The sequence below is a fragment of the Quercus suber genome, unplaced genomic scaffold (genome assembly GCF_002906115.3).
Source record: "Quercus suber isolate HL8 unplaced genomic scaffold, Cork oak 2.0 scaffold_322, whole genome shotgun sequence".
NCBI lineage: Eukaryota > Viridiplantae > Streptophyta > Magnoliopsida > Fagales > Fagaceae > Quercus > Quercus suber.
The window spans coordinates 570,825-585,485 of NW_027069776.1; the positions used below are offsets into that span (position 1 = coordinate 570,825).

At 35.2% G+C, this 14,661-nt stretch overlaps 2 protein-coding genes, 1 long non-coding RNA gene and 1 pseudogene across 5 annotated transcripts; 2 read left to right on the forward strand and 2 right to left on the reverse strand.

The window, feature by feature from the left end:
- Positions 1–997, forward strand: LOC136071532 (uncharacterized). Its single transcript, XR_010632830.1, has 2 exons — positions 1–69; positions 649–997. It is a non-coding gene; the product is annotated as an uncharacterized LOC136071532 (long non-coding RNA).
- Positions 998–4,054: 3,057 nt separating this feature from the next.
- On the reverse strand, positions 4,055–8,919 carry LOC112031755 (pheophytinase, chloroplastic). Of its 2 annotated transcripts, none has more exons than XM_065782970.1 (7): positions 8,630–8,919; positions 8,423–8,523; positions 8,199–8,337; positions 7,297–7,467; positions 5,309–5,549; positions 4,857–4,948; positions 4,055–4,602 (listed from the first exon to the last, which is right to left on the reverse strand). In XM_065782970.1, the coding sequence occupies exons 1-7, from the start codon at positions 8,719–8,721 to the stop codon at positions 4,329–4,331; spliced, it is 1,110 nt and encodes a 369-aa protein (XP_065639042.1). In that variant the 5' UTR covers positions 8,722–8,919; the 3' UTR covers positions 4,055–4,328. The 2 variants fall into 2 exon arrangements, with proteins under 2 accessions (XP_065639042.1, XP_023920231.1); XM_024064463.2 differs by having other exon boundaries at positions 8,423–8,530; positions 8,630–8,917.
- On the reverse strand, positions 6,331–6,473 carry LOC112031764 (U4 spliceosomal RNA; annotated as a pseudogene).
- A 2,308-nt stretch (positions 8,920–11,227) lies between the features above and the next one.
- On the forward strand, positions 11,228–14,608 carry LOC112031760 (uncharacterized). 2 transcript variants are annotated; one of them, XM_065782971.1, is made up of 4 exons: positions 11,228–11,576; positions 11,667–12,306; positions 12,411–12,513; positions 14,193–14,608. In XM_065782971.1, exons 1-4 carry the CDS (start codon positions 11,543–11,545, stop codon positions 14,199–14,201), a joined length of 786 nt encoding a protein of 261 aa, XP_065639043.1. In that variant the 5' UTR covers positions 11,228–11,542; the 3' UTR covers positions 14,202–14,608. The 2 variants fall into 2 exon arrangements, with proteins under 2 accessions (XP_065639043.1, XP_023920237.1); XM_024064469.2 differs by having other exon boundaries at positions 11,229–12,306.
- Positions 14,609–14,661: the final 53 nt, after the last annotated feature.

A 14,661-nucleotide genomic window follows, 5' to 3' on the forward strand; every position in this document is an offset into this window, starting at 1 on the left:
CCCCCCCCCCCCCCCCCCACGGGCTTTTGGACCCTGAGTGTTTCTTGCTCTTGAATTTTCTATTTTCAGGTAATGCAATGGAAATTTGCTTAATTATTACTTGCTAAACTTTTCTGATTTTGCTAGTGAAGTCATTTTAAAGCACTGATGTCTTTGACTTAAGATACCAATAGATTTTGATAAAGACACAACCTTGGAAGTTGGAATTAAAATTTGAAATGTCCATTTAGAATTGGAAGTAATACAATGAGAACTAAGTACCACTAGTGAAGATTGCTGTTGAAAGGAGGAACGCAATTGAAATTGTTATGCCACTGTTGAGAACCTGATTTTCAATTTTGATGAGTCATATTTCTTGATTATTCTTATTAGCTAAAATTTTCAATTACAAAAAATGGAGAGGCTAAAACTGTTATGCCTAAAATATGCAGAAGTTCCTCAATGCTTGATGTAATCTTCCATTGAAATTTCCAAGTTAGATGAATTGTCTGATGGTTTAGTTGGGAATTTTACTACTCCATCAAGGGCACCTAAATTTGCTACCAGAAAATTTATGGCCACTGATTCTATTCTTTAAGTAAAGTGACACATGCATCTCTCTCTCTCTCTATTTGTGTCTTTGTCTAACTGTCTTTTTCTCATTCACAGTTATGGCAGATAACTCCAGAGGAATTTGTTGAGCTTCAAAGCTTGGGACTGAAACCGAGCAGTAGTTCCCAAGTAGAGCCATGCTTGACTCATGTTTACAGTGGGTCTTAGCATTGGAAAGGAGAAATAATTTTTTACTTATAGGAGTTGGAAAAAACAGAATGAGTCATCTTTAGTTTTTGTTGTAGTTAGATTATTATTTTTGTCAATTGAGGGCTAATTATGATTTTGGGCCAGTTGAATATAAAACTACCCTGATTTTAGTCAATTGATAACTAATGTAGTTGTAGTCTATCATGACATAAGCTTCCACAAATTCAATGACACCATTAGTCTCTCTTTCATGATCTGATCTATCATTCTTTGTGTGAGAATTGTATTTCAAATGTATGCTATAATGTAATGTGACCTATCATGTTCCTATAGAACTATTGGAGTTGAAGCAACTTCATAAACATGCTCCAAAATTTTGTATCATGCAGCTTCTAATGAATGTCTGTTGAGAGCATCTGCTTTAATGTTGTTAAGGTCTGCAAATATGTAGTGTCAGGAAGACTTGAGGTTGCCTCAAGATATGAAGGATGAAGCTCCAAAACATTCACTAAATAGACTATTTGCTGTTTCCAATAAAGTTATTGAGGGCATCTAAGTTAAAGGCTGTGATGAATATAGAACTACTCTAATATTTAGAGATCTAAAAATAGAATTTGAAGATTAATTGTGGCAAGGGTGAGCTTTCTTTAGGTGTAGAACCTATTCCAGATGCTACTGGCTCAAAAATCTTGTAGCATGTCCCTTTCCATTTGTTGTGCGAAGTCATCGTCAATCACTTTTTCTGTAGGAGGAACAAATAAGTGACTAGTAGCTTGATTAACTGGTACTTTTAAGGCACGTTTAGTACACTGAATGGAGATTACAACTGGAAGGATTATCTTTATTTTTGGCAATAAAATATATTATAATGGAATAACTAGTAGCTTTTTCTCTAAAACACATGCTCGATTTTCAGGATTAGAAGCTTTTTCTCTGACCAATGCAAAACTCGGGTGTCCAGTTTTCGCACTTTACTCCGCTGCGTATTTTTAAATGTATTCAGTCCCTCCAATTATCAAAATCCTACTTTTTAGAGCCATTGAGAGAGAATTTCAAATGAAATGGATTAATGTGTTTAAGCAAAACAGAGAGTTTGGACTATCTTTAGGTAATTCTCAGTTTCAAACAAACCATTGTTCCTTAAATACATAAACATCAACTTCCTTGCCCTTATAGATGCCTACCAAGTCCCCCAGTATAATGAATGCTACATGAATGGCTCTATGTTGGACTTTTTCAAGTTTTTTTTTAGACAACATCTCATCCTTCTGGTTTCCTTTGTCCAAATGGACAACATCTCATCCTTCTTCTTTTTTAGCACTACTGACCTCCAACCCTTCTTTTTTTTTTTTTAATCTCAGAGTTCCATTCCATTAAATTAATATCTAGTATTATTTTGATCTTGTCTACAATACAATCTATATGATCTGTAAGAGTCATCACCAACTCTAGCATTAGGCCAGTGATAACTTCTTCAAACATTTTGCATCTGTGACAAGGTGCGAATGGGTAATGCATGATCAACGTGAGTGGATTAGAGTAGTTTGACTTTTCTTCTTCCATGCATGCAACATTGTCAACTTTGGTGATAGAAGTTAATGACTTGTCTTTATTTTGTCTCCTTAGTCTAGTACTGTGTAAGTTTTCAACATAAGGCTTCGTTTGGTTTTGTATCACTATGCAATAAGCGTGTAGTATCCAACAAGTGATAAGAGAAATAAGAAGTAAGGGTGATGTGGTGTGTGTAGCAATAATGTGTGTAACGTTTTAAATATCACTAAAATTCTATTTTGTTTGGAACTCATTTGTGTATTCTACTTGAGTGTATACTTTCTTTTCGAGTGTTTTCTTATTATTCTGACAAATACTTTCTTTCTGAGTGATTACTTATTATTCTGACAAAACTTACACAAAGAAAAATTTCAACATGATCTCATCTAGCCACACTTTTAAATTGTGTTAGTGTTGGACATGGTGCTTTGTTGTCTTTTCTTCTTATATGGCTGAAGTTGCATCACCTCATGTGCATTGACATGTTTTTGCATTCTCTAGTACACCCCCATTCGTAACAAACATTCTCCATTTCTCCTTCCTCCTTTAGCTCAGCAATTATGCTCAGTGAATTTTCCTAAAACACAACCTCTATTATGCCTATCTCCCTCGTGAATTACACAGCCTCCAGTTGTTCTAATTTAATTTGCTTACGTTCCACACCATATACATGTACACTATTTACTATAGGTTTTTTTTAGGGTAAATTACACCAACTTCCTTCAAGATTTATCTTTATGACACTCAATTAATGTTTTTATTAGTACAACATATAAATCTATATCCTCTAACAGTTCTACTGCCCTAACGACTTCTTTTTTCTTTTTCAACAATCCAACTAATTTGTACTGTAATTCATATAAAAATCAAGGGGGAAAAGGGGAGTGCCATTTCTTTCCTTCTTTTTTTCAAGGTTTTGATATTGTTGGAGTTTTTTTGTCAATGTACAAAATATTTAACAAAGAAATCAAGTTTATATGAAAAATCTCAATAACTATAGAATTATGTAAATGCATTGTCTTTGAAAGTTGATTTATGCCACCCAAAATAAAATTCAATATGAAACGGTTTTTTGACCGACAACCCCCAAGATTAGACTATAATGCTAACCTTCATGTTGAACATACTTTCACACACCAAGATTTAAGAACAACCTTCTATAAAGTCTTTCCATTTAAGATTAAAATAATTAAATGACGTATTTTTACTCAAGAGAGATGATCATTCTATGTGGGAGAGAAGGTCAATAGAACTATTGGAGAGAGAGAGAGAGAGAGAGAGAAGAAGCTCATCAGAATCAGACAAAAGGTCTAATGATGTGTTAAGTAAGCCATTGACTTGGTTAAAAACAACAAAATATTGATTAGTTTTTAAATAAACCGTGCCAAAAACCCAATGGTCACAAATTGCCATAAGCAATGCGACAAGGCAAGTTGTATAAGCCCAAAAATGACAAGCAACCAGACAGGATGGGACACGCATGTGTAATAGCGAAGACCCATGCCTCATCTAGGCCTCATATCTAAAGATACCAAACGAAGCCCACAATAGTGTATAAACTCGTATGAGCACACTGCTAATCAATATGCGATTAAAAAAGGGGTCAAATGTTTGGAACACACACCAATAGATCTAACCAAATCTCCCAGGGCCAAGAATATGACTGAAATATTTTATTTTTTGTAAATCAATAAAATAAACTTAAAAGCTTGATTCTTACTATTTCAAGATGATTTGTTTATAATTTAAAAAAAAAAAAAAAAAAAAAAAAAAAGAGAGAGAGAATTAATTCATGTCGCAAAAAGTAATTTTACAAAATTTCAAAACCTCCACTTCCCCTTTTTTCAAAAAGGGGTGATATAAAAAAAGATCAACATAATTATCACTTTCGTATTAAAGGACCCCCGTAATGAAAATAACCCACCAACCTGCACAGCAAGCTTGAACCAAGCACTATAATGAATGCATTTACAATCATTTTACAAGCAAGACCTTGAGGGAAATATGAGTTGTAATTCTATTAGATTTGAACAAAGTTACAACGACTGGGGGGAGGCTTCAAGTGTTAGACCTGACAACCAATCCAACAAAGCCTTATTGGCAAGCTCTGGAACTTCATCATGTGGACAGTGCCCGGCTTTTAAGTTTACGAGAGACGTTTTTGGGTAAAACTCTTTGATTCGGTTAGCCTTTGCAGGACCGACCCACGGGTCTAAGTCACCCCACAGCAACAACAGTGGGCAAGAGAGTTCACTCAAGACACCATCCAAAGTGTATTTGCTTTGGTTCAACATGAACCTTGTCATTAACCTGTGGACACCAATGAGAAAACAGAATAAAATAAATGTGGGTAGAATTTAAAATAGAAAGAAAACTTTGTTTAGACCATGTTAAAGGCCAATTGAATCGTTCTTGTTATCAGCATTGCTTTATAAGCCGACCTAAACTACAATTTCATATTCATTGTAAAGAAAGAAAATAGATCTTAGATGCTAGGGAAGTTTTTGTTAATCACTATCTAAACAAACATGGAAGCCAGGTGGATGAACATATTTCATAAGTACCTATAATAAACTTCTCCAGCATTAGGGTCAGCTGCTGGCCTTATTATTGATTGCACAAGATACTCATCCACATTAGAGGAATTTATATACACCTGTATTGGAAAAAGACGTGCTTAACATAATGTACAAAGTCATGGAACAATCATAAACAGAGGGTGCTTATCATTTCAGGGAGTTCAACAGACAAATAAAATTGTCAACGTGGAATAAATTAGGAGATGGGAAAAATATGTTCACTTCTTAAGGTACAAAATACGATGCTTGAAGCAAGGATTAGCATCTTTACTCATTCATAACAATATATGTTTAAATATCAGAAAGAAATCAGCATTTAATCCCAAATATATAATTGACATCCTGCGAATGCTAACAGAAATATACTTAAGCTTCGCAAACACCCATGAAGCGTTGAGAAGAAAAACTGTAGTTAAATTAGGTAGCAAGTGACTTACACTCTTTAAGACAGATTCAATGCGAGCTGGTTGCTTTGCTTGCCAGAACAAAAATCCAAGAACTATACGCTGGAAAATCTCCTTTAGTGGCTTTACAATCAACTTCTGCAAGATTGTTTCTTCAGATTCATTAGATTTACTATTCGCATTTCCAAACTGTCCTGCAGAATTTAGTAGTGCAACTCCGACAACTTGCTCAGGCAACCCCGCTGCTGCAACCAAAGCAGTAAAGCCTCCAAGGCTGATACCATGATTTACATAATTATTATTTGCCATTACATCTTAAAGAAAATCATCATTGTTCCACTCAAGACAAAGGACAAATTAAACTTTTTCATCCTAAACTATCACCCTGATTACACTTAATCTCTTGAACTATTGAAACACATGATTAACCCCCCAATTCAAAAATACGTTACACTTAAATCCCTACCGCCTGTTTTGTTGTTAACTCTAATGGAATTTAGCATGAAAGACCAATTCAGCCCTAAATTATGTATGACACATAATTCATTCAGCTTAAAAAAAGAAGACAAAAAAAGAATCCATAATAAAGTAAAAAGATGCTAGCTATTGTAAAACAATCAACAAAAAAGGTTACTTTGAATTACATATTAATGAAAAAATCCAAATATTATGGATCTCTAAAGTTGTATTCATAATATGATTTTTAAACATTTAGCTATTGTCCTGCTTTGCTGAACCATTTCCCTTACCCCCCCCCCCCCCTTTTTTTCCCAAAAAGAAGAAGAAGAAGAAGAAGAAATAAGTCCTTTTCCATATGGTGTCTGCCGGTAGCAATTTTTCTACAGGCACATCAAGCAGAAATGTGGGCACAAATGAGGCAGCACTACAATGATATGCATAAAGTAGAGATTGTATTTTAGGCATACAGCAGAATTGAGCAAGGCATAAATACTATGCACTGAACAAGAAGGCTTACACGGTATAAGAACTCATTGAAAGAGGCGCAAGCCTAAAATACAAAGCCGTGCATAAAATGAGACAATGGCAGTTATGCAGTTATCATTTGGCCATAAGTTATCTGAAAACAAAGGAAAAATAACCCAGGCCTAAGAAGGGTTTTCGAAAGACTTTTCAACCAGCAGTAGATGCGCCTTGGTTAGACCCTCACTAGCTGAATCATTGCCCCAAGCGTAAAGAGTTTTTGTTTTTTGTTAGGTTTTCTTCTTCAAGAGGGAAAAAAATTGGCAGATACATTTTCTTATGGAATTTACGTGGCAGTCACAAGAGCCAGCAACCTGCTAAGCATTTACATTTCTCACCTTAACCCACACACCAAGCACGTATAGGGTAAAAATGGCAAGAACAATCACATTGAAAAAATATCAAAGAAAAATTAGGGAAGTACGAAAGCAAAATAAAACCCCTGTAATTCTCTCCTTATACCAAACCTTGCTCACATCAAGCTTCTATAGCTAATAGAAGCCAGAACTAATCAATTACTATGGCCTCTCAATAAGTAAAGCTTTAATGAGGAAAATCAATCAAACGGTTAAGAAAAAAACTTCATATGTAGCAATACACTAGAGAGATCAACTTCATATGCGGCAACACACTAGAGAGATCAGACCAGATGATTCAATTAAAGAAACTCAGTTAACTTTATTTCCAGTATAAGTTGATACTCATGTTCACGGATCAACAATCAAGCTAGAATACTGCAGTAGACAAAAAAGTTCAAGAAGAATTTATAGACTGCAATTCATTCAACTACCAAAGCAAAAATAATAATAATGAAAATTATATGGAAACTCAGAATGTAGAGTAGCCTTTAGAATATTTTATATAAAAGGAAATCCTAGTTTGGAGAACTCTAGGGATCCTAAATTCACTCCTGAAGCTGAAAGTGAAACAGAGGCATTTCGAGTTGCAAAAAATTCACCCCTAAAACCCAAGATATAAAACTTCATCACATATAAACGAAGTGTAGAGACAACAAATAGCCACTTATTTTTGGTCATTACCTATTTCCAACTACAACTGCTGGCTCCTTCACTATTTCCTTCAAGAAGTCCACTACTTGATCCCTCCATACCATGGCATCATATTCAATAAGCGCTTTGTCACTCCACCCGAACCCTAACAAGTCTATGGCATAAACCTTGTATTTTTTGGCCAACTCAGGTATGTTGTACCTGCACACATGGATAAGGGAAATAATTAAATCATACATATAGGCTGAGAAACTAGGTATCACAACCAGAAAACTAAACAAATCCAAAGCCATTTTCTCTAGAATGAAGGTCCAACCAAAATCATCTATCAAGTGAAATAAGATAGTACCTAAGAATCCACCTCCCAATTAGTAATATAAAAATTATTAGGAAAAATCTTACATAAAAAGTCCAAATTTTATATCATGTTTCAGATTAGGTCCTAGATTTTTAATTCTGTCAATGAAAGTCCCAAATTTATAAAATTGTTTCCATTTAACTGTATTATTCCCTTTATTCTGGCAGTAACAGAGCAAATAAAAGCAAAAAAAAAAAAACCATTAATCAAAACTTTGCATTTCACCTAGAGCTTATTCATAAATCAATTTGACAGCCATTGAACAGGGTAGAGGGAGAAAGCTTCACTAAGCACGAAAAAGTAATTGCCAGAAAATCGAAACTGATTACATTGGTGAAACCTAAAGTTTGTCAACAACCCCTTTTCTCAACTCCATTATTGCTATGAAATATGAATAACGGAGATGGACAGGAACTTCAAATAGAAAACAGTTTCATAATTTAGGACTTGATACACACAGTAGTGGTGAATAAGATGAAACATGAAACTGACATGAAGGCACAAAATATCATCAGGATCAACATAAGATTAGATTAGACGGAATATGAGAGCATGGGCATCAAAAGAAACAAACCTCCAATGAAATGCAGAGGCACCAAAGCCATGAATAAGAACAATGGGAAACCCTTCTCCTTGCACCACATAATGTATTCTATGACCCCGCCATGTCCAAAAATTGTACCCATCTGGCTTGAATTTCAATCTCTCAATCCCTATAAAAGAATTCGACTTAACCAAATTCAGAAAAAGAAACCCCACATATGATATAATAATAAAAAAGCGAAATAGAAAACAGACCTTGAGCAGGTTCGGTTATCAAAGAAGAACCCATAACCGAAACTCCAGAAGCTACAATTCCTCCTTTCAAAGCGAAGCCCCTTCTGCTCATCTCACATTTGCTGCTTCCTTCAAGTACAGAGAGAGAGAGAGAGAGAGAGAGAGAGATACTCAAATAAGTTTAATAGTTAGTGATTTTATACTAAAAAGAGAGAGTAGTGGGCTTACGGTGTTGATAAAAGCGTGCGGACGAGATAAGTCTGTTGGGAAATGGGTTGAAGAGTTGGGTTCTGAGTGAAGAGGAAAGAGGAGCAGCACATGAAGAAGAAGGAGGAGAAGACATTATTGAAGCTTAAAAGACAAAACCAGGGACTAGGTATGACAAGACAAATGGTGGGAACTGTAGAGGAACTGTGACGCAGATTTTTCTAGAATAGTATAGGCAGCAGATTTTTGAAGTTGTAGTTTGAACCCACGGTTTATGTGGTTGGCGAAGGTTTGGTGTTGTGGCGGACTCCAAGCCAGTTGAGAGTGTAGAGACCTCTGTTTGCTTTTCCAACAGAAACGGTCCTTTTTTGTTTATCTATTATTAAAAAAACATTTACTGAAACTGTTGTGGTTACAATTATAAATAAATAAATAAAGCCAAATGAGATCTTTTTCTATTGCTTCTTGGCTTTTCTGTTATTTCATTTTATTACATAAATTTATTTTTTTAAGATATGTTACTCCCATAATATTTTCACAGCAAATCCTAAATAATGCTAGCAAGTTGTTACATGTTATTATTGACGGAGCAAAAAAATAATTTTAGTGGCAGTTTCAAGTTATAACCAATAACAACTAATCATCTATAATTTATTAACAACATTATAAAAATGTTGTGCACGTAGCACTTCTTTAAATTTTTTAAGATGGATTTAATATTTTTAGTTATTAAATTCAATGATATAGCCAACAAATTGCTACAATGGCATACTAAATGTTGACGGATATGAGTAAAAAATCGTGTAACTCAATTAATTAGTGATATACTAATTAAACTAACATTTCAACAAAAATACTTGATCTTTCCCTTTTAAAAAAAATGTTGGATCTTCATTTAGAGAAAACGGTAATTATCCATTAAACTAACATCTAAAGACTAAAATTTAAAAAAAAAAAATTTAAAATAAATAAATAAAACCAGTCTTATTCGATCTATTTTGGTCTTATTTGGTCCATCTTGATTCATTGGTCCACTTGTTCATATTTGGTCTATTTTGGTCATTATTGGTTCTATTTAGTCCATTCTATCCATCTTGGTCCACTTCAGTCATATTCGGTCTACTTCAGTCCTATTTTATCTATTTGGTTCTATTCGATCCACTTCAATTCTATTCAGTCCTAATTGACCCACTTTGGTCCTTTTTTTTTTTTATAGGACAATCCACTTTGATCTTATTCGGTCCTATTCAATCCACTTCAATTCCATTTGGTCCAGTTTGGCCTTATTCAACCTTATTCAATCCTATTTAATCCACTTCAGTCTTATTTAATCTATTTAATTTAGTATTTTTTTCACTTTGGTCTTATTAAGTGCTATCTAATTCGATCCATTTCGGCTCATTTAGGTCTATTCAGTCCATCCTGTCCTATTTGATCCTATTCGGTCCAATTTAGTCTTATTTGGTCCATCCTGTCCACTTTGGTCTTATTCGGCTCTATTCAATCCACTTTGGTCCTATTAGGTCCACTTTGGTCTAATTTGGTCCATTTTGTTCACTTTGATCTTATTTGGTCCTATTCAATCCACTTTGCTTTTATTCGGTTCGCTTCAGTCTTATTCGGTCCATCTTGTCCACTTTGGTTCTATTTGGTAATTTCGGTCCATATCGTCCACTTTGGTCTTATTCAGTCCTATTTAATTTACTTTAATCCAATTCGGTCTACTTTGGTCTATTATGTCTCATTCGGTCCAATATGGTCTTATTCTGTCCTATTCAATCCACTTTCGTTCTATTCGGTCCAATACAGTCTTATTTGGTCCATTTTGTCTACTTTGGCCTTATTTTGTCCTATTAAATCCACTTTAGTCCTATTCGGTCTATTTGGTTCTATATGGTCCAGTTCAGTCTCATTCAGTCTATTTTGCCTATTCGGCCTTATTTGGACCACTTTGGTTCATTTAGTGTTATTCGGTCCACTTTAGTCTAATTCGGTCCACTTTGGTCCTATGCTGTCCACTTTAGTCATTTGGTTCTATTTTGTCCACTTCGGTCCATTCAGTGCCTTTAATCCATTTTTATGCACTTATATATTGGAAAAATGTAGGTTTGGGTTGAAAGCATCTATTCTAAATTCAAATTATATATATATATATATAACTCGTAGTATCTAAAATTTTAAGCATAACATTTATTGTTACAACGCTCTTATTGAGCTATATTACTGCATCACTTTGGTTTACTTTAATTCTGCTAAATTTAAGTGAAAGTTTTTCTAAACATAAAAAATATGAATATATAAATGTATTCTTTAGGTAATTACTTATTTATTTTAACGCCATTACTTTTAAATAAATTACATAAAATTGATTATACTTTTAGGTAAAAATATATATAATTTTTATTTAACTATTCAATGCAATGCACGAGATTATGATTAGTTGGTTCATAAAATTTTAAAAATGAGTGGAATTAATCCTTATGTTAGTTGTGCGGTAACACTTTTAATATTAAAAAAATTAAAACATAGTTTTCCACAAACCCATGACCCGTTACGAAATGGGTCTTACCCAATAAAAACGGTCAGTCGTCTCAACAATGTGATGAACAGTTAATGAGAGAATCAAAACGGTGAGTAGTTTGTTTGATTTATGGCCGCCCTGTCAAGCCTATGCTGCCATTCAGCCAAGAAGCAAAAAAATTGCCCTTCGCTTCTTCGTTTCTGTCATCACTCATCGCTCATTAGTGATCACTCTCAGTCAACTCTTTCTTCTTCTTCGTCTTCGGATCTAAAACGCATTTCTCTCCCGCTCAGACGACGGCGTTCTTAGCTACCGCCACCGCCACCGGTTCGGTAGCTGAAGCTGGGAATGCCCCCCCCACCCCTACTGTAGCACTGCGATAGGATGCCACGTGGCACCATTCCAAACTGGTGATGCTCCTCTTCTTAGCTCCTACAGCTACAGTAGGTAACCACACTAATCCCTAGAACTTTTTAGGCTTTGGTTTTGGATTCGATTAATAAATAATAAAAAAATTGCATTTTTCCGCTATGGAAGCTCCGGTTAAGTTCTTCTGTGGCAACTCCATTCTCAACCGCCAAGTCTTTGCCAAAACGGCACCGTATTACGCGTCTTCTATCATTTCACGTCACCGCCGAAACGACGCCGTAACAAGACCAAGACCGAGACCGAGACCGAGTCCCCAATGCGCGCTTTCTCTCACTGCCTCTTCCTTCTCAGCCAGTCCTATAAACCCTAACCCAAACCCCTTCTCCTTTTCGTCTCTTCTGTTTTCCAACCCAATCTCTACCACCAACAATTACTACGACCAATTCCTCGCTTGCTCATCAAACGACGGCGTTTTCGCGTGGAGTCGTGCTCCGGAGAGATCCACCACCAATGGTGGAGTACTTGTGGGTGACAAAGAGCCAGTAGTGATGGTGGTGTTGTTGGGTTGGCTCGGTTCCAAGACCAAGCACCTCAAGAAATACGTGGAGTGGTACAATTCCAGGGGCTTCCATGCGTTGACTTTCGTGGTCGATGTCGGCGAGCTGCTGTGGTTTGATTTAGGCCACAGAATTGAGCAGCGAATCGCGGCTTTGGCCAACGAGCTTGTATCCTGGGTTTCGGACAAGGAAGAGGATGGTAGAGAACGCTGCTTGGTTTTCCACACATTCAGCAATACCGGTTGGTTTGTGTAGGTTGATTGCTCTCTTGAAACTTTGAAATTACGCTTCCATTGGTTTTAAAGGATTGCGTGTCGGCGTTTATTAATTGTTGTTTGCCTTGGTTTTCTTGCAGCTATGGTTCCATTATTGAGATTTTGAAGGGTAGAGAAGATCTGATGGAAAAGGTTAAAGGATGCATTGTTGATTCAGGAGCAGCGGAGCCATTTAATCCTAAGGTAGAAACTAAAATTAAAAAACATCTACTAGTGTAATATGTTTGATTTCATGAATGTACATTTTGCAATTCTTATTGTGTTTTGCATTGCAGCGGTGCCTAATTGAGGGTGATAGTAGCTTTTGATTGATAGACTATGCTTCTTTTATAATTGTTCTGTAGCATTGTTAATATAGCTTAAAGATGAAAGATGTGTGTGTGTGTGTGTGTTGGTGGTTGTGGATGTGTTTGTTTATTTTAGATAATGGTTTGCAACTAGATGAAATGAATTAATGCTCACTCATTGCATGGGGCCAAACATCATACCATTTTTTAATTCAGTGAAACTTTTGTGTCTCAAAATTAGAATTGGAAGCACCTTTTAGTAAGTTTAATCATGATTGTAATTTGTCCGCAATTATTTCTACTCAAGGCTTTGATGAATTGCTATGCCATTTAGATGGGTTGTTTAAGCAGATGATTGGCATAGCAATGCATGAGCTTATTTCCTCCCTCTTTCATTCCTTGATAATAATAACACTCTCTACGGCATGATATAAAATTTTCTTCATTCTAACCAAAGGAGAAAAAGAAACATCAATCTTCAAGCAAGCCAGTAACATAGAGTCATTTGCTTTGTGTTGAAAGTGCTCCTTTTTACATCTATTTAATTACTTAGTTGTTTTTTCTTGGCCACTTTTATGCCTTAGATGATCATTAATGATTCTTCTCTTCTTGGACCACTATTCCTATCTTTGAAGCATTCTTTTTTCCCAAGTAAGGTCATATTAATCTAAGTAGAAAGCAGTTTCTGCAATATTTAAAAAGCAGAGCTGCAGTTCTGTACATTGACATTGGGCAGGGAGCATTCTTAAATAGCAAGAGTGACTTTTAAGTACATTCAACTGTGCTAATCACCCCAGTCAGTCCAAATAAACTATTATCGATCTGGCCTGGTTTGAAAGCAGCTTGAGATGAGCCAAGGTTCTCTTAAAAAGATGATGAAATTTACCAGTTGAATTTCTCTTTCCCTCTCTCCTTGGGCCAAAACTTACTGATTTATTTATTTATTTTTTAAAGATAATGAAATTTGTTTGGCTTAAATACACTATTGGTCCCTAATAAGCACAAGCGATTTTAGTCCCAAAGTTTAAAGTGATCTCTTTTTAGTCCCTTAAATGACATGGCCAAACAAAAAATTGACACATCGTCACTCCTTATGGACTAAAAGCAAGCACTTTAAGTTTGTTAGGGACTAAAATCTATCACTGAAACTTCAAGGACTAAAAAACTCATGATATAAAGTTTAGGGACCATCAGTGTATTTTGACCAATTTGTTTTTACATGGTAGCAGCTCTGCTGTGTGATTTTATTAAAGTTGCAATTGTAATTGTGAATAATTTTTGCTACAACTATAAAGTGGTTGATTGTGGGTGATATAGAAAAGTGGTAGATTCATATGAAAGTGAGTGTCCACCACTTACAATTAGAGATGACCAAAATTCATATGAACTATATATATATATATATTAACATAATGGCATTTAAATTGTGTGGCCTCTTAACTCGTAAGCATATGTGAAAAAAATTCTAAAAGGTTAATCGAAAATCAAACTTTTCCGGTATTATATATATTATATAGTATCGATTTTCATCTAGTCTAACACATCAAATGCTTCTTATGCTTTTGTGCTTGGCAGTTGCTTTGAATCCGAAACTCAATATATCAAAAGAATTATAAAAGAGATATCAAGTGCCACATTGAATCAGACACAACTATTTGTTGCTAAATATCCAGTTGAAATAGATTCTCAAGTGGAGGAGATAGAATTGCTTTTGGATACAAAGTCAAATGGTGTTCGCATGCTAGGGATTCATGGTCTTGGGGGAGTAGGTAAAACTACAATTGCAAAAGCTATTTATTATAGAATTTTTTATCATTTTGATTGGAGTTGCTTTCTAGAGAATGTTAGAGAAAAGTCATGGACAACCAATGGAATAATCCAACTAAAAGAGACACTTCTTTCTAAGATATTGCAAGACACATATTTAAAGGGCGACAATGTTCCCAAAGTAATTGAACTGATAACAGACAGGCTTTGCCACACAAGGCTTATTTTAATTCTTGATGATGTGGATGAATCAAACTAGATAGACAATTTGCTTGGA

Coding starts and splice junctions, on each gene's coding strand:
- LOC112031755 (XM_024064463.2), bottom strand. CDS start 8,744: ATGTCTTCTCCTCCTTCTTCTTCATGTGCTGCTCCTCTTTCCTCTTCA. Junction 8,531..8,629: donor CGCACGCTTTTATCAACACC/GTAAGCCCACTA, acceptor CTGTACTTGAAG/GAAGCAGCAAATGTGAGATG. Junction 4,949..5,308: donor TTGAATCTGTCTTAAAGAGT/GTAAGTCACTTG, acceptor TTTCCAATACAG/GTGTATATAAATTCCTCTAA.
- LOC112031760 (XM_065782971.1), top strand. CDS start 11,543: ATGCTCCTCTTCTTAGCTCCTACAGCTACAGTAG. Junction 11,577..11,666: donor AGCTCCTACAGCTACAGTAG/GTAACCACACTA, acceptor CCGCTATGGAAG/CTCCGGTTAAGTTCTTCTGT. Junction 12,307..12,410: donor AGCAATACCGGTTGGTTTGT/GTAGGTTGATTG, acceptor GTTTTCTTGCAG/CTATGGTTCCATTATTGAGA.